The following is a 25,558-nucleotide window of genomic DNA, read 5'->3' as shown; positions in this document are numbered from 1 at the left end:
GGAAAAATAAAGGTATCAACAGTACATGGACAACTGTGTAGTTCTATTTAGTAATTGTCGGTCTAGCAAGTCTAAAGTGTCAATCCAATCTAGCCAGCCAAGCTTGCGAGATAGCTAACGTTAGTGACTAGCTAGCTAATTAAGCTAGCATCTGCATGTGATGGCTGAATGTTGAGCTATTAAATGTGATGTATTTTTCAGGAGTAATGTGGTTATGATGTGTTCCTTGGCTCTGTTCCCCCCTCCGCTGCCCGGCTATGGAGAGACTTCTCAATACGACGAGTCCAACACAGATCCAGCAGTCTGGTTTGGGGTGGGTGGGTTATCATATCAATGCCAATCCTTGTACTAGTCACCACAAACTTCAGTTACCAAAAACTGTTTGTCACTGTAATGTTTAGATGTTTATTCTTATTGTGTGTGTGTGTGTGTGTGTGTGTGTGTGTGTGTGTGTGTGTGTGTGTGTGTGTGTGTGTGTGTGTGTGTGTGTGTGTGTGTGTGTGTGTGTGTGTGTGTGTGTGTGTGTGTGTGTGTGTGTGTGTATATATATATAATGTGTCTAATGTATTTCCATTTGCTGTAGGATTCACATCCTCTGAATCTGTACTTCCCGGGAGAGTCACTGAAACCTCGCAGCCGCCAAGAGAGCAGCAGCAAGGCAGCCTTTCGGGACCACTGTGAGACACTGTACACAAGGAGTGCAGGGGCTTGGTGTGTGTGACACATATACACAGACAGAGACGCACACAGTCAATTCTAAGGCCCTGTTCACTAATTCCTACCTCTGTGTCTGTCTGCTAGACGTGATGCAGGCCTCTCTGGACTCCTAAATGAAATAGCCAACTCCAGTGCAGAGGGTGAGTGCCATGTTATCTTCATTATTTTACGGTCTTGAAAATATTACATGCAGACTGCGCTTCAGATAAGAAAGTGTTCTATCATGCAAGAGTGTGTAACTCTTTAATGTGTGTGTGTTCCCAGTGCCCAAGTGGCGAGAGGTTAGCTCTAGCTGTGTCCTGGCTTTGCTACGGTGGGTCTCCTCCTTCTACGGCTCTCTGTTCCTTCATCTCACAGTAAGTGGCCCAGTCTCACAGTCAATTCACATGGCACATTTTCCATCAGTAACAATCAGACAATACTAAACTTGCCAGGGTGTTTTGACTGTTGTCTGCCATTTGTCTTCAGTTAAGCAGCGAGGACGTGACCGCTGAGTTTTCCCAGGTGCTCAACTGGTAAGACTACCTTTTTAGTTTGTCCCCAATTAGATCCTTAAATATACCCTCTCTTATGTCCTTGTCCAATATGAGTTATTTATTAACTTTAGGACAATGGTCACCAACCGGTCGATTACGATCGACTGGTCAGGTCAATCTTCAAGGCATTCCGAGTCGATCACTTGCTTGCGCTCCTTTTGAAATTGTATTTGTCTTGGATCGCTCAAATCACCTTGCCTACAGTTTCCACAACCCCGGCCACAGCAAAATGTTATACTAGCCTACCTGAGATTCATAAAACCTTGACCAGAGAGAGAGAGAGAGAGCGTCAAAGAATATAGCAAAGAGCTGCTGTTTTTTGAGTGAGTTTGTCTGTTTATATTCAGCACCGTCTACACTGTTTTATTATTTTATAGTTTGTGTGTATGCATTGATATGTAGGCTACGTGTGCCTTTTACAAATGCATGTAGTTCTGTCCTTGAGCTGTTCATGTCTATTGATGTTCTGTATTGTGTCATTCTGTATTATGTTTCATGTTTTGTGTGGACCCCAGGAAGAGTAGCTGCTGCTTTTGCAACAGCTAATGGGGATCCTAATAAAATACCAAAATCCACACTATACTGAATGAGTAGACAAGTGAATCAATAGCCCTGCGTTTATATTATTATTTGCAGGTCGTCGTGTCTATTTTAATAATGAGGAATATTTAACATTCTCTGTTCATAGGAACAACATGAATATGTGCATGAGGCAGATGTGGTGCAAGTAGAGTATCGCCATCAAATCAAATTTTATTTGTCACATACACATGGTTAGCAGATGTTAGTGCGAGTGTAGCGAAATGCTTGTGCTTCTAGTTCCGACAATGCATTAATAACCAACAAGTAATCTAGCTAACAATTCCAAAACTACTACCTTATAGACACAAGTGTAAGGGGATAAATAATATGTACATAAAGATATATGAATGAGTGATGGTACAGAGCGGCATAGGCAAGATACAGTAGATGGTATTGAGTGCAGTATATACATATGAGATGAGTATGTAAACAAAGTGGCATAGTTAAAGTGGCTAGTGATACATGTATTACATAAGGATGCAGTAGATGATATAGAGTACAGTATATACGTATACATATAAGATTAATAATGTAGGGAACATTATATTAGGTAGCATTGTTTAATGTGGCTAGTGATATATTTTACATTTCCCATCAATTCCCATTATTAAAGTGGCTGGTGTTGAGTCAGTGTGTTGGCAGTAGCCACTCAATGTTAGTGGTGGCTGTTTAACAGTCTGATGGCCTTGAGAATAGAAGCTGTTTTTCAGTCTCGGTCCCAGCTTTGATGCACCTGTACTGACCTCGCCTTCTGGATGATAGCGGGGTAAACAGGCAGTGGCTCGGGTGGTTGCTGTCCTTGATGATCTTTATGGCCTTCCTGTGACATCGGGTGGTGTAGGTGTAGGTACCACCTTCCGGAGACACCTGAAACCCCACCTCTTTAAGGAATACCTAGGATAGGATAAAGTAATCCTTCTCACCCCCCCTCCCCCTTAAAAGTTTTAGATGCACTATTGTAAAGTGGCTGTTCCACTGGATGTCATAAGGTGAATGCACCAATTTGTAAGTCGCTCTGGATAAGAGCGTCTGCTAAATGACTTAAATGTAAATGTGTCCTGGAGGGCAGGTAGTTTGCCCCCGGTGATGCGTTGTGCAGACCTCACTACCCTCTGGAGAGCCTTACAGTTGTGGGCGGAGCAGTTGCCGTACCAGGCGGAGATACAGCCCGACAGGATGCTCTCGATTGTGCATCTGTAGAAGTTAGTGAGTGCTTTTGGTGATAAGCCGAATTTCTTCAGCCTCCTGAGTGTACGCCGAGGAACTTAACTTACTACCCTCTCCACTACTGTTCCATCGATGTGGATAGGGGGGTGTTCCCTCTGCTGTTTCCTGAAGTCCCCTCTCTCTGGTAAGTCTCACCGGAGGAGAGAGCAGGGGCCGTGAGAGGCGGGCCCTCTGCTGCTCTCTCCCTCCCTCCGCTGAGACTAATGTTGTGTTCAAAACAACTGGGAACTCTGAAATTTCCAACTTCAGTGTGTTCCAAGACAACTGGGAACTTTAAAACAAAATGAGATCTGACTGGGAAAAATAGTTTTGAAGGGTCAAATAACTCTCTATTCCAAGTCACAAACTTGGGTATCTTTCTAGAGCTCACATTTTTCGACCAGAAGATCGCTGATGTCATGATTTGACCACGTTTTTTCCAGTTCCCAGTTGTCTTGAAATCACCATGACGATCAGGTGCAGTCCAGTAAAATAAGAAAACAAATTATTTCAAATTATGCTCAGTTGTGACTTGCAAGTGCTGCCCCAACTGATCTATTTTGTTATCAAAGCTCGACTTTTGAAATATAATATGGTCTGAGAAGGACAGTATTGGCAGGCCTATTAGACAATAATGTTTTAAGCCTACTGCACAAATCACATTTTTATTAGATTCATGTTTTTTTATTTTTTATTTTATCATGTAAAAAAAGAATATCTGAACGGTAGATCTTTTTTTTTTACTTCGAAAGTCATCTTGATTCAGAAAAGGTTGGTGACCACTGCTTTATGGTATATATGGTGTTCTGGGGCCAGTTGCACCAGTTGGTCGTAAGTGGGACGTCTGACGTAAAATGGGCTCTACGCCAGGACAAAAAAGCATACTTGTTGCTCTTCTATGAGCTATGCCTGGGTGTAGATTCTACACCTACTAGGGAGCAGGGGAGCAGGCATATAGTGTTAAATTGGGACTGTCTTCAGCATGATACACATAGAACATAATAGCAATCTATATTTTCAAAAGGATGTGAGTCTCGTGTTCATATTTCACAACCGTTGTGGGCTTTTCAAGTTGCTTATGCGTGCGAGCCAATAGAAAATAACTACCTGTGATTTAGGCTATGCTTCATTATAGCATAGAGTTGATCAGACTGTTTATTGTGGCTTGTGAAATGTTGTCCCACTCCTCTTTAATGGCTTTGCGAAGTTGCTGGATATTGTCGGGAACTGGAACACACTGTCATACACGTCGATCCAGAGCCTCCCAAACATGCTCAATCAGTGACATGTCTGGTGAGTATGCAGGCCGTGGAAGAATTGGGACATTTTCAGCTTCCAGAAATTGTCTACAGGTCCTTGCGACATGGGCTGTGCATTATCATGCTGAAACATGAGGTGATGGCGGCAGATGAATGGCACGACAATAGGCCTCAAGATCTCGTCCTGGTATCTCTGCATTCAAATTGCCATAGATAAAATGCAATTGTGTTCGTTGACCGTAGCTTATGCCTTCCCATACCATAACCCCACCGCCACTATGGGGCACTCTGTTCACAACGTTGACATCTGCAAACTGCTTGCTCATATGCGTGGTCCGCAGTTGTGAGGCTGGTTGAACGTACTGACACATTCTGTAAAACGATGTTTGAGGTGGCTTATGGTAAAGAAGTTAACATTCAATTATCTGGCAATAGCTCTTGTGGACATTCCTGCAGTCAGCATGCCAATTGCACGCTCCCTCAACTTGAGACATCTGTGGCATTGTGTTGGGTGACAAAACTGCATATTTTAGAGTGGCCTTTTATTGTTCAAAGTGCACCTGTGTAGTGATCATGCCTTTTAATCAGCTTCTTGATATGCCACACCTGTCAGGTGATTGGATTATCTTGGCAAAGGAGAAATGCTCACTAACAGATGTAAACACATTAGTTCACAACATTTGAGAGAAATAAGCTTTTTGTGCGTACGGAAAATGTCTGTATTTTTCAGCTCATGAAATATGGGACCAACACAATGTAAAGACGTGTTTTTATTTTTGTTCAGTGTAATTAATTAAATGTATATCACTAAGCGTTTTATTAGGTCCCACTGCTTTAGTAAGATGGCTTCTTTGCTTGTAAATAATTGTATAACAGAGTTCTGGAGGTTGTACTTTATTGATAGATTCTCAAGTGTATCTGTCCCTTTGTCTGTAAACATCTGATAATAATTGGTCAGTCCATTTTAAGCCCATCATTTTAAATGTATTACCGATCATACTTGGCTTAAAGTTGCCGTCCATTAAAATTTCTCGCAGGTAGATCGTCTGTTTGGATGCATCAATTACAAATTCACTCTAATTGTAGGCAAATGCTTTATGCCGCCTTGCACAATCAATGAACCAATAGCATTTTGCCTAGGCCTGTACGTTTTCTCTGACTCATGAATAGAGTATGCGTAATAATACAGTCCACATTCACTGGTGATTACTAGAATTGTTTTAATTTTTGGACTATAGGCTTGATCAATTATGTTCCAAAGAAATCATAAATGTTTATTATTTTATATATGTTTTTCTGCTACGTTTAGGCCTATGCAGTAGGCTATTAGGCTATGTATTGTACACTTAGTGTACAAAACATTACCAACACCTTCCTAACATTGAGTTGCACCCCCTTTTGCCCTCCAAACAGCCTCAATTGTCGAAAGTGTTCCACAGGAATGCTGGCCCATGTTGACTGCAATGCTTCCCACAGTTGTGTCAAGTTGGCTGGATGTCCTTTGGACCGTTCTTGATACACACTGGAAACTGTTGAGCGTGAAAAACCCAGCAGCATGCAGTTCTTGACACACTCAAACCGGTGCGCTTGGCACCTACTACCATATCCCGTTCAAAGGCACTTAAATATTTTGTCTTGCTCATTCACTCTCTGAGTGGCACACATACACAATCCATGTCTCAATTGTCTCGAGGATTAAAAATCCTTTAACTGGTCTCCTCCCCTTCATCTGCAGTGATTGACGTGTATTTAACAGGTGACGTCAATAAGGTATCCTAGCTTTCACCTGGTCAGTCTGTCATGGAAAGAGCAGGTGTTCCTAATGTTTTGTACACTGAGTGTACACTACCTTTTTTTCTTTAGGTTTGGGCTCATATATAGGCCTATATGTATGCATAAGCTATAATATGCATATGGGTGTTTTGAATGAATCATCACCTTAGAAAGCGCTGTCCATATCCGTGTTTGACTTTGAAACAATATCCACAACGACCATGTTTTCCACTCAGTTTCAACCTTTTGTTGAACTTTCATCAAATTGATCGATTACAGTGAAGTACGTTTTAAAAGCATGATACGGTTTTTATGGTAAGTGTTTGATGAGATTTTCAATTGCATCTGCATTGATGTCAGAGTGGTTAGAGAGATAATAGAACCCTCAGTACCAGGCCTAATGACCTGGTTAGATAGATAATAGAGCCCTCAGTACCAGGCATTAATGACCTGACGGTCGTTAGGGAGTTGGGTACAACCAACGCACGTCCAGATTACATAGGAGAAGATTTCCGTGGCTGTGTCGTTGACTATTAAACACTATGGGAGTTTCTCAACCCCTCCGTCCTCCTGTCCGGGGCCTGAAAATTGATAAGTGGTTGAGGAGAATGCCGATTCATTAGTAGATGAACAGAAGGAATATGCTCACCTCCTCGATTACATCCTTCGGCAGAGGGTTCACAAGAGTATCCTACGGTCGGCTCTTGCGGAAGAGTTTTGAAACCAGTCACACCACTTTTGAAACAGCTGTAGTGTTCTCTGAGGAGAAAAGAATGCACATATTTGAAAACAAAACTTACCTTTACTTAACTTTTATCTATAAAATGTCTAGCACAACTATCTAATTACATTTTTACTAAACATATTTATTTTGGGATTCCTAAATGTGATTTACATGATGACGCAAGTGGAGAAGGAGAGTCATTTCATATAAGCGGAATTGTTTCCTCTCCTCGCCGCCTCTTCTTGGTTATTTTTTACCTTTTTCAAAAGGCGAGGAGAGGACGTGAGGAGCCGAGCAAAACCAATTGAGAATCTTCGTATGGGGCGGTTTCCTGGATTCAGATAAAACCTATGTCCTCAAAATCATATTCATTCAGACCAATCTAGTGCGGTGTTAAACTTGTTCTGTCTCTTTCTCCGTCTCTCTCTCTCAAACACTCTTGTCTCTTTCTCCCTCAGTGCTAATACTCCCACCCTAAAGCACCGTCTGCAGCACAGTGTGGCAGCCCTGCAGTGGAAGCCTCTGTGTGTGTCTACCCTGGCTGTGGCCTGTCACAACTGCCTGCTGGTCTGGCACGTGGACCCCACCTCGTTCTCTACCAGGTATACATGCTCATTATTATACTCTTCAACTTTCTTTTTCTACGTCCTCCCTATTTCTCATTCAATCTCTTTCTATCTCTTCTTCCCTCTCACAGACCTTCTGGCTGTGCCCAGGTCCTGTCCCACCCAGGCCACTCCCCTGTCACTTCCATGGCATGGTCACCTAACGGATCTCTCCTGGTGTCGGCCTCTCCCAGGGACACTGCCATGCTGGTAGGAACCAGCAGTCTCAACCTCTACTCTACTGCTACTCAACTGTGATGCTGGAACATCCTTGTGACTCTCTTTCTCTCTGTCTCTATCTCTGTCAGGTGTGGGATGTAGCTGTTGAGAGCTGTGTGCCTCTCTACCGAGGGGGAGGAGTCACGTACCTATCCTGGTCCCCTGATGGCAGTCGCGTGCTGGCAGCTAAACCCTCCTACCTCTTCAGGTCAGAGACAGTAGTGCAGGAGAGCTTTATGTCGTTAAGGCTCATTATCAGCAACTAACCTACTCCTGTGTTCCAATGGCACGTTGTGTTAGCTAATCCAAGTTTATAATTTTAGAAGGCTAATTGATCATTAGAAAACCCTTTGGCACGTATGTTAGTACAGCTGAAAACTGTTGTTCTGATTAAAGAAGCAATAAAACGGGTCTTCCAAAGGAACACGAGTGATGGTTGCTGATAATGGACCTATGTAGATATTCCCTTCAAAATCATCCGTTTCCAGCTAAAATAGTCATTTACAACATTTAACAATTTCTACACTGTATTTCTGATTAATTTGATGTTATATTAATGGACAAAATATGTGCTTTTCTTTAAAAAAACAAGGACATTTCTATGTGAACCCAAACTTTTCAACAGTAGTGGTATGTCTTATGTGTGTTGCTGCAGGGTTTGGGAAACCAGGATGTGGATTTGCGAGCGGTGGCCTTGTCTGAAGGGACGCTGTCAGGTGAGACACCTGGTCTGTGTGAGTGTTTGTGTGTTTGGCTCACTGTCTCTCTGTAACTGTCTAGTCTGGCAGTTGGAGTCCTGATGGGAGTCGGCTGCTCTTCAGTGTGCAAGGAGAGACTGTCATCTATGCCCTAACTTTTACTGACACCCCAGGTACACACACAAACACAAGACCATGTATGATATGAAGCACACCAACCTCTTACAGTTGTTTTACACTATGTGCTGTGTGCTTGCGTTGTTTGTTTTGATGTAAGTCCTCCTCTTTCTCCACTAGGGATGCCGAAGGCAGCAACAGTGGTGGCCGACCTGTCTGAGACAACCTTAAATACACCAGATGGAGATATGGCGTAAGGAAAGTCCTGGGTCAACTAGTCATTCACTAAACTAGTTATTGATTAACCTTACAGATTAGCCTATTGTGTATGCATGTTTTTCAGGGTCGGAGGAGAGATCCAGTCGCTAGCGTGGGACCCGACAGGAGAGAGACTAGCCGTGCTTCTCAAAGGTCAGGCTCCTTCCCTCCTCTCCTCTTTCTCCAAGTTGGAAAGTATGTTTTGTCATCGTCCCTCCTCCTTCCTCTTACCTGTTCCATCAGGAGATGCTGAAGCAGGCCACGCTGCCATGATCGCAGTGTTCAAGACTCAAATCAACCCCGCTTTTAAGCTTCTGCCATGGTAGGTTCTCTAGTATGTTACATATCCAGGAGGGTGTCTCAGTGTTGTGTATCTCTGTATGTCAGTGGTAATAACTGTCTGTCTATGTGTGTCAGTGGTTTTGTTCAGGGGGAGGCTGGGACAGAGCCCAGACTGATGCAATTCAACCCAGCTCACTGTGGTCAGTCTCTACAAACGCTGTTCTTTACATTTAGGGGACCACCAGGCATTTAGATGTTTCCCCACAGTGCTGCTTAAACTGATCTTAACGCTATAGTTTACTTTCAATTTTAAAGTTATTTGTTTGTTTTTTGTTTTACTCAAAAGTAGTTTATGCATTAATGTCATTTGAATGGGAAAGATGGGCAATGAGACTTCAACTAGAAATTGTACACGGTCTACACACTGATCATTCCATTTGACATGGCTATTGATGTGCTGCAGTGAATAGAGCACGAGGTCTAGCTAGGTGGCGCTAAACTCATCTCAGTGACACTAGTGATGTTGTCTCTCCACAGTGTTGGTCTAATGGAAAGATTACTCATGTGCCTTTTTGCTTTGAGTGCTGGGAATCCCCAGCCCGGCCTTGGAGGCAGCCCCTCTCCCCCCCCTGTCCCAGGGCAGGCCAGCGGACTACGCCAACCACACACACACACACTCTAACACAGAAACTATATTTCAAGTCATGTTTGTAAGTACAATTTATCATTTTTGGAACACTTGTTAAATAAACGTGTACAAAGTGTTATGCAAATGGATATGTGTCTTTTTATGCCTAGTCCAAGACGGAGGTTGGTGGGAGGAGGTTCAGGTCAAGCCATCGCACTTTGTTCCTGCAAAAGAGGTGAATGAGTTGATCAAGAGGCTTCAGTGTGTCTTTAATGATGTTTCGTAAATTATCTCCATGTTCTAGGTAAAGGAGTATACTCTATTGTCAAGTATAGAATAAGTATACAATCTGGCGTTAATATGATAGTTTGATGTTTTACCTTCCTGATTTGCCCTTCACTGTCGGTCAAGAATAACTCTAAAAGATTTAAGTAAACTAAAATGTGACATTTGTGATAATGTCAGTTTGTAATAACAAGAATAATTTCCCTTTAAAGAAGAATATCACTGTTTAGTCTTTTCAGTCTAATTTTTATTGCTCAGAAGAAAGATATGGAGAGGTACAGAGAGGAGAGCGGAAGTGGAGAGGATAAGGGAAACAGACAAGCGGATCACCAAACGCTGACAAAAACCTACGTGGCCATGTCTTGAAGCATCTTTAAAACATTACTGTTAATGTACAAAATACTTCAATTCCATTCAGCACATCATTTGCTCTACTGTATTTATGTCTTCTAACAAAAAGAAGCCAACCATGCCTGACACCATCCTGAAACCGGTGAATGAATACAGTACTTTCATTCCTGTGTTGTGACATTCTCTCATAGGAAAACACACTCACACATGCATACTTACACACATGCCATGCACTCAAACATTTAAAAATGGTAACTGGCCTCTCAACAACAAAAACAAAGTACACAGGCCTTGGGTTCAGTTAACAGAAAAAGCTATCCAACCCTCATACCTTTTCTGTACTTATTTAAAAGAAACTCAGTTAAAAGTCAACTTAATTGTTACTTGGTATTTTCTTTATTTCCAATTTACATCAATTAAAAGTGTAACAAAATAAACAAAACAAAAAAAAATGATCATGATCATAAAATGTAATAATAACAAAACAAATATACACACCCTCACACACACAGAGACAACCCACCCTGGTTGTTTGGGCGGCTCTCCTTGGAGTCCCGTGATTCTATTTGTGGGGCATGGACTCCATAGGGTACTACCGAAAGTCCCTTGGTTCTCTTCTTTGCCTGGCTGCACCTGTCCTCCAGGGTGGGGTGTGTATGTGTGGTGTGAGGCTAGTGGGAATTGGGGGGGGGGGGGAGGATTGGCAGAGACTGAATTCTAGAACTCATAGCACCTTCTGAAGATGGAGCACCCCAAAGCAAAGATGGCCGTTCAGCCCCAGTTCCACCCAAAAGCACATGTTGGTCAGCTCAAGATTTAAGGTGAATGTTTTCACTGTGTTTTTCAGCGTGAGGTAGCCTTAAACAATCAGGATGACTACAACTTTCCCCAATTTTATTAGAAAATGTAAGTTGTTTGTGAACTAGGTAAGATTTTCCTCTAATGGACAGTGAAGGGGTAAAAGACAATGGAAAAATACATCCCAAATGAATCCTCATTTTCCAAAAAGTGTTTGTGTGCATATATCTAGACACATGTACACACACAATGTGGAAATATATATAAAACCATCTGGCTGTTTTATAAACACACTTTTACAACACAGAACCAAATATTTATAATGCACAGTAAAAGTTTCTCTCCTCGTCTTGATGGTAAAAAACATTTGGAGGACTTGGACTATAATAACTGAAAATATGTTTTGCTCCACATTGATTCAAAATGGCATATTTGTAGCTCGGTTGGGGAAGAGACTGGGGAGGGAGGTGGAGTAGAAGTGGGAGGTTCTAGGTCTTCTGTGGTAGGATGGGCTTGTGTTGCTCTTATGGTGAAGCTCCCCAGTCCTACTGTACCTAACCTCTGCCCATGTAAGGTTTAGACAATAAATAAGTGACATCGAGTCATGTTTCTGTTTCTTCATCACTCGTCTCTTTGCTTGGTCCTCTTCCTCCTGGCTCATTCCCGTCAACTGTGGGCCATGGGAAACATGACTGGATCTCAGGAAGTGGGTTGACAGGGAATGCTGGAACGCCGGTGTCCTTCAGCGCTAACATCCATGGAGTACAACTTGGAGAGCACTTTGCCAGAGAAAAAGTGTCCTTTTAAAAAAAAGTCAGTCTTCTTTTTTGTAGAGTGTGTATTGTTTCATAGTTGAGTTATTTCTTTCATATTTGAGTTTTTTTGCCGTTGTGTTTATTTCACTTTACAAGAAGCAAACTGTTCCCACATCCACACCGAACTCCTGGTCCGCTCCTCCAATGTCCATGGGAGCAATGTCCACGATGGGCAGACGGGAGGTCTTCTGTGTTTTGTACTCGAAGACAGTCTTTCCCCACTGGCCTGTGTGTTTCTGTGGGATGACAACAGAGACATGTTGAAGCACACTAACCCTCTAGATATTCCCATAGACTACAATAACAGAAAAATGGCTTTTTTCCCCTTTTTTTTACTGTGACCGCACTGTGCCTTCCCCCATGGTCCTACTTAACTATGTCCATCCTTTCCCTGACCTAACTTGACAGTGCCTATCCCTCTCACCTTGCAGCCATCCTCCATAACGCTGTAGGTGAAGCGGCTGTTTCCCTCAGCTCTGATCTCTACGTCGTTGGAGCCCTGGAGCAGCAGAGCCTTCTTCAGGTTGCCCGTGGATGCGTCCATATAGGCCACACTGTTCTTGCAGTGGTAGGTGAGGCTCTGAGACGCTTCCGTGGACAGCAGCCTCAGGAAGGTCAGCTGGATACTGGCAGCGTTGGTACCGTCCTCAGCGTAGCTGAACTATACAGAGAGAGGGAGGGTTAAGTGTGACATGGTAAGGACGAGTGCAGTTGCAAAAATGGAGGTCATATGGAGGTCATAGGTTTATGGATGGTAGGATTTTGTGATGTCTATCAATTATCTGCGAGGCTGAAATATAGGTTTAATTTATAAAAGGAAACGCTGAGGAAGGGTTTGACTGATGATCAGGATAACCCTTGAAATTAAGTTCTACTAAAGGAGTAGCTATGTTTCACTCAAAGGTGCCAGTGACATTATTATTGATAGCGAGAAGAGACTCACGTGGAATCCTCCATTCATGGTCTCTCCGAACCAGACATGTTTGCGGTCGTTGCTCTTGCTTGTCCACCAGTTCTTTTGAGGCACATTGGCTATGCTGGGGTACACACAGGTCTCGCCAGTCTCCATGTTGCAGAAGACCTTGATGGCATCAGCTGTGCTACCAATGTTAGGATCCACCCAGTAGTCACCTGAAGAACGAGAGGAGCAGAGGAAAGATGGTTCAACCCCTAGCACTGTTTGGACTAATCATGTTATACACGTGTTCTTTCCTTTCTACACTATATTTTGGGGGAATCTTCCTTGATGAATAAAAAACAAAATTCCATAAATCCATTTCTCTTTTCTTTCCATTCACTCTCTTGTCCCTCTCCTCTGCCCGTTCCCCCACTCACCGCTCTTCCACTCTGGGTGGCACAGTTTGAGGTCTCTGCAGGTGCGGGCAGGGTTCTTCTGGCTACCATCAGGGCTGCGCAGGTTCTCAATCTGGTTGTTGAGGGACTTGAGTGTGGAGTCCACCTCCACGTCGTGCTGCCTCAGGGAGCTGGACGCCTCGTCAGCTCTCATGTACCTCAGGGGATCCGGAGACTTCTCAGGCTGAGACAGGCCAGCAAAGGCAGACATGTCGATGCCAGGGCCGGGAGGACCAGGAGGACCAGGGGGTCCGGGGTTACCAGGTGGACCCTGAAGGAGGAGAGGAGATCAAATATGAAGACTTTAAGACCTTTGCTGCTACATGTACAGTATATAAAGTATATTCAGGTAAGTCTAATGTTGACAAGCGTTACTCACAGCAGGGCCAGTTTCTCCAGAACGACCACGAGGTCCAGGGGGTCCGAGGGGTCCAGGCTGACCGTTAGATCCATCCTTACCAGCGGGGCCGACTGGGCCAGGGGGTCCCTGAGGAGATGGATAGGGTGGGTCAGTCATGGCTCATACATATGGATGCTAGCATAGCATAAATACATGTAAACCCCCCTTTAGTGTTTGGTTTCACATTGTTTTAAACTTTTACCTGATATGTTATTGTCCAATTGTTGTCGATTATGTGTGAGAGTACTCTCGCTTTAATTCAAGAACAACCTGCTTATTGGACATTACAAATGTAGCATTTTTCACTTTGGGTATAAAATGATTCACGTTGTAGTGGCCAGCCCTTTCCCTCTCTTTATCATGCAATTTGTGTTAATGGATTATTTTAAAAGTAGTAACCTCTCCCGTCTGTCTTCCATTCTTCCATAGCATGTTGTAATCATAAAAGCATTAGCCTTCCTTGTTATCATAGAATAGGCTAATTAAAAACAGTGGCTATTTCCGTCCTCCACTTTATCATGGTGTTGGAGGATTAGAACTAGATTATAATTGGTGTTGGTGGATTATGACTAGCCTGTGCCTCTCATTATCATAGCATGGGATAACTACTGTATATGAGTAGTCTATATTTGTCTCATCAGAGTATGGAGGGATTAGAGAAGTGTTCTGTTCTTTTCTCCACCTCTTCTTCTCTTTCGTCTGAACTCACCTTAGCACCACTAGGTCCGGCAGGTCCAGCAGCTCCCTGGTCTCCAGCGGAGCCCTGTTAAGATAATGACGACAGGAAGTCAGGGAACAGAACTTATTCCACATTGAAAGTCAGGCATTCTACTTCTATGCAGATAGAGAGGTATAATAACTGGTGCAGCGTGGCCAGAGGATTTGGGTGACTTACTGGAGGTCCAGGAAGACCCTGCAGACCGGTGAAGCCACGGTGTCCCTTCTGTCCCCTCTCTCCTGTCTCGCCAGCCTCTCCCTTGTCTCCACGGGGTCCTTGGGGTCCCTAATGTGGAGAGGCAGAGGGTGTCAATCAACTCAGTGTGCCAATGCAGGTACAGCTACAGTAGGTATAGTTAGAGAGTGGTGTGTGTGTTTCACAATGAGGAACGTTGACACTCACAGCCATTCCTCTAGCGCCAGCTGGTCCAGCGGGTCCGGCAGGTCCTTGAGCACCCTAAAAACAAGAGTGAGGTTCTTCCATTAGACAGGCTAACAACAAGTACCATCAATTACAAAACAACAACATTTCTCTCATTCATATTGTGTGTAGTTTTGTAGGGGTACTCACTCCCTCTCCTCTGTCTCCCTGCTTGCCCAGGGGGCCAACAGGGCCGGGGGCACCGGGAGCGCCGGGGGCGCCGGGTGCACCTGCAGGACCAGTGTTACCACGCTCACCCTACAGGTGGAGAGAAGATCATAGGATATAAGGACATTTCAAGAACATTTGATATCTTATCCATCAATTGGACTGATTGGTTTGATTGGTGCATAATGCAGGTAAGTAAGCATCTCAGCAAACCCAAATTGGTTCTGTGAATGTGCCTGAAACATTTGTTAGGATGTGGCAAATATTCTCATAACACAAAAACGGTCCAGTTGTGCTGATGATTATACGATGTTTGTATAAAACGTTTGCCTGATGTTGCAAGAACGTTCCCAGAACATACTTCATTCTTCACTGGTACATTGTGTTGTTACATTACCTGGAAACCTAATAAGAACATTTGGAGAATGTTCTGTGGTGGTTGTTACAGATGTTATGCACAAAATTTTTGTGAATGTTAGAATATTTCATATAAAACATTTAAAAAACTAAAAAACATTTTGTTATCAAGAACATTATTTGAACGTTTTTGTGATTACCATCCTAATGTTAGATAAACTCTAACTAGAACTTAATGGGAATCTTAGCTAATGTTCTGGGAATGTTTACACTTTGCTGGATTTCACTCCAAGGTCTACTACACAGCGTGTTATTTGTCACATGCACCGAAAACAGCAGTTGTAGTCTATACCTGTTGTAGTCGGTGCATGTGACAAATAACATTTGATAGAATAAAATACCATTTGATTTGGAGTGTCTCACCTTGACTCCGGTGGATCCATCTCTACCAGGGGGCCCATCAGATCCAGCGTTGCCCTGTGAGGTAGAGACAGAGATTTAATCAATACATGAAATGTATTGGCTTCCAGTCCTGAAGTAGCTGCCAAAGCAACACATTTGGGGTCCATGGGTTAATGGTGCTGTGGAAATACAGATGGCTGTGGTTGTTGTTTGCGATTGACTATGGTTGTGTTTTTTGTTTTCTGTTGTGTCATTGTTTGTTTTGGTTGTTATTGTTACAGTTGTGGTGATTATTTACATTTTTGCTTTATGGTTAGTGTATGTGTGTGGAGGGAGGGGTGTTCTTGTTTTGGAAAGTCGCTGTTGTTGTTCTGGTGATTATTGATGTATTTTGATGTTGTTGTTGTGAGTTTTGTTGTTGTTTATGTTGCTGCTGTCGTTCCTATGGTTCTTGCAGTAGATCAACCCAGAGGTGTAATTATATTGGCCAGCTGGTGGCACTATAGTGCAGCTATGGCCTTTATCCCGGTAATTGCTGCGTGCAGCTACAGTGGCCTACATTTGTTATTGTTGTGGTTTATATTGTTGTCGTGGCCTGTGTTGTCATGGTTTAGTTCTGACCTCTCTTCCGGGCTCGCCAGAAGGTCCAGACAGTCCAGGAGGCCCCACAGGCCCAGGGGGTCCACGGTCACCACCAGCACCAGGAGCTCCCTGCTTACCGGGCTCTCCCTGGGACACACAAGAACAACAGCGAATAAGTGTCAGACGTCATCACTATAACCACAAGGATGTAACATTTGACTAGTCAATGGGTTAATGGACTTAGCTATTCATTTGCATGCAAAGTCGGACTTGAGCAACTGGCTAAAAAAAAGCCTCTATGTGGGAAAAGGCAGCAAAAGAAAAGCAGCAAAATCCCAAAAGAAAGTCTGTTGTAGGTCGTAGTATGATGGAAATGAAAGTTCTGAATGCATCCCCGTTACAGCCAATTAGTCACTGAGTGATTGACTTTGTGACAGTTTTAAGGAGAAAGAATTCTGGAGGTAGATCTGTCATATTGAACGTATGTGGATATCAGGACTCCATGATATAACAGTCGATCACTCCAGATATCCCAGATATGATATTCTGGTAAATATGTTGCTTAGTTACCACTCAATGGTGCAGGACTAGTGGGAGTTAGTGGGGCAAAAAGTATTTAGTCAGCCACCAATTGTGCAAGTACTCCCACTTAAAAAGATGAGAGAGGCCTGTAATTTTCATCATAGGTACATTTCAACTATGACAGACAAAGTGAGAAGAACAATTCCAGAAAATCACATTGTAGGATTTTTAATGAATTTATTTGCAAATTATGGTGTAAAATAAGTATTTGGTCAATAACAAAAGTTTCTCAATACTTTGTTATATACCCTTTGTTAGCAATGACAGAGGTCAAATGTTTTCTGTAAGTCTTCACAAGGTTTTCACACACTGTTGCTGGTATTTTGGCCCATTCCTCCATGCAGATCTCCTCCAGAGCAGTGATGTTTTGGGGCGGTTGCTGGTCAACACGGACTTTTAACTCCCTCCAAAGATTTTCTATGGGGTTGAGATCTGGAGACTGGCTAGGCCACTCCAGGACCTTGAAATGCTTCTTACGAAGCCACTCCTTCGTTGCCCGGGCGGTGTGTTTGGGATCATTGTCATGCTGAAAGACCCAGCCACGTTTCATCTTCAATGCCCTTGCTGATGAAAGGAGGATTTCACTCAAAATCTCACGATACATGGCCCCATACATTCTTTCCTTTACACAGATCAGTCGTCCTGGTCCCTTTGCAGAAAAACAGCCCCAAAGCATGATGTTTCCACCCCCATGCTTCACAGTAGGTATGGTGTTCTTTGGATGAAACTCAGCATTCTTTGTCCTCCAAACACGACGAGTTGAGATTTTCACAAAAAGTTATATTTTGGTTTCATCTGACATTCTCCCAATCTTCTTCTGGATCATCCAAAGGCTCTCTAGCAAACTTCAGACGGGCCTGGACATGTACTGGCTTAAGCAGGGGGACATGTCTGGCACTGCAGGATTGGAGTCCCTGGTGGCATAGTGTGTTACTGATGGTAGGCTTTGTTACTTTGGTCCCAGCTCTCTGCAGGTCATTTACTAGGTCCCCCCGTGTGGTTCTTGGATTTCTGCTCACCGTTCTTGTGATCATTTTGACCCCACGGGGTGAGATCTTGCATGGAGCCCCAGATCGAGGGAGATTATCAGTGGTCTTGTATGTCTTCCATTTCCTAATAATTGCTCCCACAGTTGATTTCTTCAAACCAAGTTGCTTACCTATTGCAGATTCAGTCTTCCCAGCCTGATGCAGGTCTACAATTTTGTTTCTGGTGTCCTTGCTCTTTGGTCTTGGCCATAGTGGAGCTTGGAGTGTGACTGTTTGAGGTTGTGGACAGGTGTCTTTTATACTGATAACAAGTTCAAACAGGTTCCATTAATACAGGTAACGAGTGGAGGACAGAGGAGCCTCTTAAAGAACTTGTTACAGGTCTGTGAGAGCCAGAAATATTTATTGTTTGTAGGTGACCAAATATTTATTTTCCACCATCATTTGCAAATAAATTCATTTAAAAAATCATACAATGTGATTTTATGGATTTTTTTTTCTCATTCTGTCTGTCATAGTTGAAGTGTACCTATGATGAAAATTACAGGCCTCTCACATCTTTTTAAGTGGGAGAACTTGCACAATTGGTTGCTGACTAAATACTTTTTTGTCCCACTGTATATGAACCTGGATTTAAAGAGAGCTTAACATACAACTGGACCAGTAAGAGCAATGGTTCCATAACAATGACCTGGCTTTCAAGTTCATAACCTACTGCAAGTGTGGTAGTACTATCAGGGGTGAGATACTCACAGAAGGACCAGGAAGGCCAGGGAAGCCCCTCTCTCCACGCTGCCCAGGCAGACCAACAATACCACGTGACCCAGCCAGACCCTGGGGACCTGAAGGACCATCGGGACCCTAGAGATAAAGACAATAGGTCAGTTTAATACATTGACTTCACAACTCCAGCTCTAGCTCATTGACTTCACAACTCCAGCTCTAGCTCATTGACTTCACAACTCCAGCTCTAGCTCATTGCCTTCACAACTCCAGCTCATTGACTTCACAACTCCAGCTCATTGACTTCACAACTCCAGCTCATTGACTTCACAACTCCAGCTCATTGACTTCACAACTCCAGCTCATTGACTTCACAACTCCAGCTCATTGACTTCACAACTCCAGCTCATTGACTTCACAACTCCAGCTCATTGACTTCACAACTCCAGCTCATTGACTTCACAACTCCAGCTCATTGACTTCACAACTCCAGCTCCAGCTCATTGACTTCACAACTCCAGCTCCAGCTCATTGACTTCACAACTCCAGCTCTAGCTCATTGACTTCACAACTCCAGCTCTAGCTCATTGACTTCATAACTCCAGCTCATTGACTTCACAACTCCAGCTCTAGCTCATTGACTTCATAACTCCAGCTCTAGCTCATTGACTTCATAACTCCAGCTCATTGACTTCATAACTCCAGCTCATTGACTTCATAACTCCAGCTCATTGACTTCATAGCTCTAGCTCATTGACTTCACAACTCCAGCTCATTGACTTCACAACTCCAGCTCATTGACTTCACAACTCCAGCTCATTGACTTCACAACTCCAGCTCCAGCTCATTGACTAAACAACTCCAGCTCTAGCTCATTGACTTCACAACTCCAGCTCTAGCTCATTGACTTCACAACTCCAGCTCTAGCTCATTGACTTCATAACTCCAGCTCATTGACTTCACAACTCCAGCTCTAGCTCATTGACTTCATAATTCCAGCTCTAGCTCATTGACTTCACAACTCCAGCTCATTGACTTCACAACTCCAGCTCATTGACTTCACAACTCCAGCTCATTGACTTCACAGCTCCAGCTCATTGACTTCACAACTCCAGCTCCAGCTCATTGACTTCACAACTCCAGCTCTAGCTCATTGACTTCACAACTCCAGCTCTAGCTCATTGACTTCACAACTCCAGCTCTAGCTCATTGACTTCACAACTCCGGCTCTAGCTCATTGACTTCACAACTCCAGCTCTAGCTCATTGACTTCATAATTCCAGCTCTAGCTCATTGACTTCACAACTCCAGCTCATTGACTTCACAACTCCAGCTCATTGACTTCACAACTCCAGCTCATTGACTTCACAACTCCAGCTCATTGACTTCACAACTCCAGCTCATTGACTTCACAACTCCAGCTCATTGACTTCACAGCTCCAGCTCATTGACTTCACAACTCCAGCTCCAGCTCATTGACTTCACAACTCCAGCTCTAGCTCATTGACTTCACAACTCCAGCTCTAGCTCATTGACTTCACAACTCCAGCTCTAGCTCATTGACTTCACAACTCCAGCTCTAGCTCATTGACTTCACAACTCCAGCTCTAGCTCATTGACTTCACAACTCCAGCTCTAGCTCATTGACTTCACAACTCCGGCTCTAGCTCATTGACTTCATAACTCCAGCTCTAGCTCATTGACTTCATAACTCCAGCTCATTGACTTCACAACTCCAGCTCTAGCTCATTGACTTCATAACTCCAGCTCTAGCTCATTGACTTCATAACTCCAGCTCATTGACTTCACAACTCCAGCTCATTGACTTCACAACTCCAGCTCATTGACTTCACAACTCCAGCTCATTGACTTCACAACTCCAGCTCATTGACTTCACAACTCCAGCTCTAGCTCATTGACTTCATAACTCCAGCTCTAGCTCATTGACTTCATAACTCCAGCTCTAGCTCATTGACTTCATAACTCCAGCTCTAGCTCATTGACTTCATAACTCCAGCTCTAGCTCATTGACTTCATAACTCCAGCTCTAGCTCATTGACTTCATAACTCCAGCTCATTGACTTCACAACTCCAGCTCTAGCTCATTGACTTCATAACTCCAGCTCTAGCTCATTGACTTCATAACTCCAGCTCTAGCTCATTGACTTCATAACTCCAGCTCTAGCTCATTGACTTCATAACTCCAGCTCTAGCTCATTGACTTCATAACTCCAGCTCTAGCACATTGAAATTAAGTGATATACAATCAAGGTGGCTGAGTTGGTGTTACTAAGCCTACAAGGGGTAAAAGGCTGGGTGGTGTTTCCTCCATGAGATATCATATAAGAGTGGATGGGGAAGACTCACAGGGAGACCATCCCCTCCAGCATCTCCCTTCTCGCCAGGGGCTCCAGCAGCTCCACGCAGCCCAGCGTCTCCCTGTCTTCCTGGGGTTCCAGAGTCACCACGAACTCCCTTAGGACCGTCTTTACCAGCAGGACCAGCGGGGCCAGCAGCACCAGGGTTACCCTGAGAGAGGGAAACAGAGATGCAGCATATTTCAATCACACAGATATACACAGGTAATCTCAATGAAAAGGTGACTTTCTATTGTCTATGGATACTTGTGATGATGTGATACTCACGTTAGGCCCGGGAGAACCAACTCTTCCAGCAGCACCAGGGAAACCAGTAGCACCCTACCAACATGAGAGAGGGACAACACAATATTTCAGTAAAAGCAATTACAGAACATAGCATTTTATATTGTCACTTACTATTGGGTAATAATCTCTTATCATTGGAACCGTTGACTTACAGAAGCCCCCTGGGCACCACGAGCTCCTTTAGGTCCAGAAACACCAGTGGGACCCTGGAATAAAAAGCAACCAGAAACACAATTAGACAAAGAAACAAGAACAAAGAAACAAGAAGTGCATCAATTGTGTTCTCAAATACTCTTAATTTCTTATATATTATAGAATGATAATGTCTTGGGCAATAAGACTATTGACTTAATTTTGAGGGGTACCTACCACAGGTCCAGGGGCCCCAGAGGGTCCTTGAGGTCCATGGGCACCACCATCTCCCTTCTGTCCAGCCTCGCCTAACTCTCCCTTCGCTCCAGGCTGACCATCTGCACCCTGGAGGATGGAAGATGCAGGTCAATAAAGATCCAGTGTTTTATATGGATTAGATTATTGTTTGCATTGAAACTGATGTACTTAATGTGTTTCTACTCACAGGTGGCCCAGCGAAGCCAGCAGGCCCGGGGGGACCACCCTCACCACGGTCACCCTACAAGAAGAGAGAAGGGCTCAAAACAGGTGCCACAGAGGAAGACATTCTGTACATGTATGTGTCCCTGTCCATCAAGTTGCAGGTGCAGTGATTTAATGTGAAGGAAGCTACAGTATACTCAAGAAGTTAACCATTTTGGGATGAAATTCATTCTGAGGGAATCAAGATGGTGTACTTGGAAATTATTTTACTATTCATAACTGTATATGCTGGGAAACTTGGATAGTGAGTGGTCTTTGAATCAAAATGTCTGGTGACTAACTAAATATTTGGATCTGTAGAGCTCTACATTGTTTCATGGCAGGATCTGGTTCTCTAGTTTCTTCCTGCTCTCTGTACTGTAGTGAAGGTAGTTTGCACTTTGTACATTTCAAACCTGGGCATGTTGACAACATGATTGATTTAATACAAATCTAAAAACAGACAATCTGAAACTGGAGGCAGAGAAATACAACTTACAGGAGCACCACGGGCACCAGCAGCACCAGTTGGGCCAGAAGGTCCACCCTCACCCTGAGAGGGAAGGAGAGAGGAATGACAAACCCATACTGTACACATACAGTACATCTGTCAAATAAACATTAGACCATACACATTAGACCATACAGGTCAATTTTGTCATTCTTATGGTAATTCTCACCTTTATGCCATTGGGACCAGCTGGGCCAGGAGGACCAATGGGACCAGTCAAACCCTGGGGGGGAGGAGAGAAGACAGATGGAGTTATTATCGACCTCACTTGGGGTCATTGGATCATTGTATTTTAATATGCTGACAGAGTTGGCACAGGAGAGTGTGGCTATGTTCTCTGTTTCTGCTGAGTACTCACTCTAGAACCATCTTTTCCAGAAGCGCCCTCAGGTCCTTTCTCTCCATTGTCACCCTGTAAGACACAGAAAACCATGGCATCTTAGTATGTATCTAGCAGGCATCATGATATAACCTTGCAATCCACTGTCTAGTTTTCTACGACTATGATTAGAGTATATTTTTTAGGGTTGTTACTCACTCTGTCACCCTTGGCGCCGGAGATTCCACCTGCTCCCCTCTCTCCTGGCATACCCTGCAGACCTGGGGGTCCCTGAGCTCCAGCACCACCAGATGGCCCAATGGCTCCCTGTCAGAGAGGGGGAACATGGATTTGGAAGTTGGCTGATCACACTTTCTGATGTTTCTCTCTTCAGTAGTGGCTTTGTGATTGCCAGACTATAGGGACTCAGAGGTTCTCCAAGTGCCCAATAAAAGCAGAAACTCGTATTGCAGATGAGGTTGGCCGAAGGGAGTGGCTCTTAACCTTCGGTCCATCACTTCCGGGAGTTCCAGGAAGTCCACGAGGTCCCTGCAGACCCTGAGGTCCAGCACCGCCTCTCTCACCAGGGAAACCACGCTCGCCCTATAAGGGAACAGAGAGACAGGAAGTGAGAGGCAGAAACAGGAAGGACTACAGATGTAAAGGTTTGACAAGTAGATGGCGGTGGCTATGTAGATGATTATGGCAGTGAGAGAAAATATAGAAAAATATCTACATCAGACTTATTGTAGAAATGAAAACTCACTCTAGGTCCAGTAGCACCAGCAGCACCAGCCTCTCCAGGAACACCCTACAGAGAGAGGAGAGAGACATTGTAGCTGCATATTTTTACAGTAGATAAATAATATGTTTTAGAATAAAGCATGTGCTTGTGTTTGCTAGTATAACTTGATCAGGATAAAGTGCTGAGGTGTGTGATAACAAATGTGACATGAGTAACATGGTTAGATGTTCCTAATGTGTTCAATCAATCAGGGACCTGGACAGGCCTGGTGTGTTGCTGTGGCAGTGTGGACACTCACCGCATCACCAGGCTTGCCTCCCTCTCCTGGGGGGCCAGCAGGTCCGGGCAGACCCTGCACAACAACACAAGACAGTCAGTGACTTCCTATGACATCATAAAAAAATGGACATCAAGTTATTCTGAATGGAATCATTTATGTTCTAGACGATCCAGAAAAGTAAGGTGAACTCACCTGGAAGCCTGAAGGTCCAGCAGCTCCTTGCTCTCCTCTCTCTCCAGCAGGTCCCTAGGATGGAAGCACCTCAGATGATCAAAAAAGGTGATCAAGTGATCGACACAGCATTAGCACCCTGTGGAGCTGTGTGTAAGTTTGGGAATGCCATTGCATTCTCATGCTCAAAGAGAGATGCTAGCTATTACAGATACTATGCTACATGTTATGAGTGTTATGAGTGCACCAAATACATTGATTATATCACTATGGGGTGCAGTTGTCATGTATAAAATAAGAACTTAAGAACTGTCTAAAATACTTTATATTGCTTTGTTGTATTTTACAATATGTCTGTCAGTGGTTGAACACTTACAGGAGGGCCAAGAGGTCCAGCAGCACCAGTCTCACCATCTTTACCAGCTAGACCCTGTTCAGAGAGAGAACATGTATCAGTTCTTCATGAACCATCACAGCAAAGGAAAGGATCAGTGTCAGATCCTCCACTGTTTTACTTCTTGAAACTTTGTGGTGGTTAAACACCAAAATTGCACAGATGTTAACTCAACTTTGCTAAGACCAAGGGATACAGGAAGGTCATCTAAAAGGTTCATCTACTTACGATCAGACCCTGACGACCCACAAGACCCTTCTCTCCTGCCTTGCCAGGCTCACCCTGTTGAAAGAAAAATACACTGGTCAGTCACAGAGAAGAAGCATGGACATCAAGTGCAAAGGGAATTAATGGGGACGTTTACATAGTTATTTGCCTGTACTGTCAGATACTGTCTGTGTCTGGTGCTGGAGGCAAATCTACAGGCAATTTCTTCCCTCTTGGTATCAAAACATTATTAGAAACCCCTGTGACACTTACATTGGCTCCCTTTGGTCCGGGGAATCCCATCACACCAGGCTGGCCACGGGCTCCCAGAGGACCAGGTGGGCCGGGGCGACCATCCTCACCGGCAGCACCCTACAGTACCACACACAGAGAAGAGAGGAGCAAGTCAACATCACTCGAGATCTCGTTTGTTTTGTATTTTACCACCTTTGTCTCCCCAATTTCGATTTTGTCTCATCGGTGCACCTCCCCAACCGGCTCAGGAGGCGAAGGTCGAGTGATGCATCCTCCGAAACATGACCCTCCTAACTGCGCTTCTTAACACCGCCCGCTTAACCTGAAAGCCGGCAGCACCAATCTGTTGGAGGAACTACCGTTGACCTGACGATCGAGGTCAGCCTGCAGGCACCTGGTCCGCCACAAGGAGTTGGTAGAGCGCGATGAGCCAAGTAAAGCCCACCCAGCCAGACCCTCCCCTAACCCGGTCGATGCTGGGCCAATTGTCTGCCGCCTATGGGACTCCCAATCACAGACGGTTGTGATACAGCCCGGGATCGAATCCGGGTCTGTAGTGACGCCTCCACCACTGCGATAGAGTGCGTTAGACCACTGCGCCACTCGGGTGGCCCCTCCATTGAGATCTTGTACATCTTATACATCTCACGGGTTTAGAAAGGAAAACTGTATTACTGCACCAAATCTTGGTTAATTGTATGGCAACATGTTTGAGTGGAATACAGTATGTGGTCTAGACGGGAAAAGAGGCATACTTACACCAGGACCAACTTTGCCTTGAGGACCAGCATCTCCAGGGCGACCAGTGAGACCCTGTGAGCATCACACACAATGAGAGAGTGTCAACCCAATACATGAAGGCTGACAGG

At 44.1% G+C, this 25,558-nt stretch overlaps 2 protein-coding genes across 2 annotated transcripts in view; one reads left to right on the top strand and one right to left on the bottom strand.

Annotated features, from left to right (window-relative positions):
* The first annotated feature begins 217 nt into the window (after nucleotides 1–217).
* LOC124046851 (aladin-like) lies at nucleotides 218–9,507 on the top strand. Its single transcript, XM_046367642.1, has 14 exons — nucleotides 218–313; nucleotides 584–687; nucleotides 802–857; nucleotides 982–1,073; nucleotides 1,186–1,232; nucleotides 7,256–7,399; nucleotides 7,495–7,612; nucleotides 7,711–7,829; nucleotides 8,277–8,337; nucleotides 8,402–8,492; nucleotides 8,617–8,689; nucleotides 8,780–8,847; nucleotides 8,938–9,016; nucleotides 9,112–9,507. Exons 1-14 carry the CDS (start codon nucleotides 218–220, stop codon nucleotides 9,227–9,229), a joined length of 1,266 nt encoding a protein of 421 aa, XP_046223598.1. The 3' UTR covers nucleotides 9,230–9,507.
* A 1,106-nt stretch (nucleotides 9,508–10,613) lies between these two features.
* The window catches only part of LOC124045717 (collagen alpha-1(II) chain-like), a 29,360-nt gene continuing 14,415 nt past the window's right edge, over nucleotides 10,614–25,558 (bottom strand). Inside the window, exons 25-53 of the mRNA XM_046365265.1 lie at nucleotides 25,449–25,502; nucleotides 24,708–24,806; nucleotides 24,456–24,509; nucleotides 24,210–24,263; nucleotides 23,855–23,908; nucleotides 23,681–23,734; nucleotides 23,404–23,448; nucleotides 23,142–23,240; nucleotides 22,857–22,964; nucleotides 22,677–22,730; nucleotides 22,488–22,541; nucleotides 22,307–22,360; nucleotides 21,791–21,844; nucleotides 21,583–21,690; nucleotides 21,366–21,419; nucleotides 21,193–21,246; nucleotides 20,915–21,076; nucleotides 18,578–18,685; nucleotides 16,293–16,400; nucleotides 15,693–15,746; nucleotides 14,895–15,002; nucleotides 14,727–14,780; nucleotides 14,502–14,609; nucleotides 14,316–14,369; nucleotides 13,586–13,693; nucleotides 13,189–13,477; nucleotides 12,797–12,984; nucleotides 12,278–12,514; nucleotides 10,614–12,089 (exon numbers count right to left, since the gene is read on the bottom strand). Coding sequence (XP_046221221.1) covers nucleotides 11,943–12,089; nucleotides 12,278–12,514; nucleotides 12,797–12,984; nucleotides 13,189–13,477; nucleotides 13,586–13,693; nucleotides 14,316–14,369; nucleotides 14,502–14,609; nucleotides 14,727–14,780; nucleotides 14,895–15,002; nucleotides 15,693–15,746; nucleotides 16,293–16,400; nucleotides 18,578–18,685; nucleotides 20,915–21,076; nucleotides 21,193–21,246; nucleotides 21,366–21,419; nucleotides 21,583–21,690; nucleotides 21,791–21,844; nucleotides 22,307–22,360; nucleotides 22,488–22,541; nucleotides 22,677–22,730; nucleotides 22,857–22,964; nucleotides 23,142–23,240; nucleotides 23,404–23,448; nucleotides 23,681–23,734; nucleotides 23,855–23,908; nucleotides 24,210–24,263; nucleotides 24,456–24,509; nucleotides 24,708–24,806; nucleotides 25,449–25,502 — 2,778 coding nt within the window. The 3' untranslated portion in view covers nucleotides 10,614–11,942. The remainder of the gene's footprint in view (nucleotides 12,090–12,277; nucleotides 12,515–12,796; nucleotides 12,985–13,188; nucleotides 13,478–13,585; nucleotides 13,694–14,315; nucleotides 14,370–14,501; nucleotides 14,610–14,726; nucleotides 14,781–14,894; nucleotides 15,003–15,692; nucleotides 15,747–16,292; nucleotides 16,401–18,577; nucleotides 18,686–20,914; nucleotides 21,077–21,192; nucleotides 21,247–21,365; nucleotides 21,420–21,582; nucleotides 21,691–21,790; nucleotides 21,845–22,306; nucleotides 22,361–22,487; nucleotides 22,542–22,676; nucleotides 22,731–22,856; nucleotides 22,965–23,141; nucleotides 23,241–23,403; nucleotides 23,449–23,680; nucleotides 23,735–23,854; nucleotides 23,909–24,209; nucleotides 24,264–24,455; nucleotides 24,510–24,707; nucleotides 24,807–25,448; nucleotides 25,503–25,558) is intronic.

This window comes from Oncorhynchus gorbuscha, linkage group LG10 (assembly GCF_021184085.1).
Source record: "Oncorhynchus gorbuscha isolate QuinsamMale2020 ecotype Even-year linkage group LG10, OgorEven_v1.0, whole genome shotgun sequence".
NCBI classification, from domain to species: Eukaryota; Metazoa; Chordata; class Actinopteri; order Salmoniformes; family Salmonidae; genus Oncorhynchus; species Oncorhynchus gorbuscha.
The sequence above is the reverse complement of the archived record's forward strand: the minus strand, read 5'-3'. Positions and strand labels throughout refer to the sequence as shown.

Bases quoted from the DNA above. Each gene is read 5' to 3' on its own strand.
- LOC124046851 (XM_046367642.1), top strand. From the start codon at position 218: ATGTGTTCCTTGGCTCTGTTCCCCCCTCCGCTGCCCGGCTATGGAGAG. The intron at 8,493-8,616 runs GTACACACACAA...TTTCTCCACTAG, and splicing joins AACTTTTACTGACACCCCAG to GGATGCCGAAGGCAGCAACA. The intron at 8,690-8,779 runs GTAAGGAAAGTC...CATGTTTTTCAG, and splicing joins ACACCAGATGGAGATATGGC to GGTCGGAGGAGAGATCCAGT.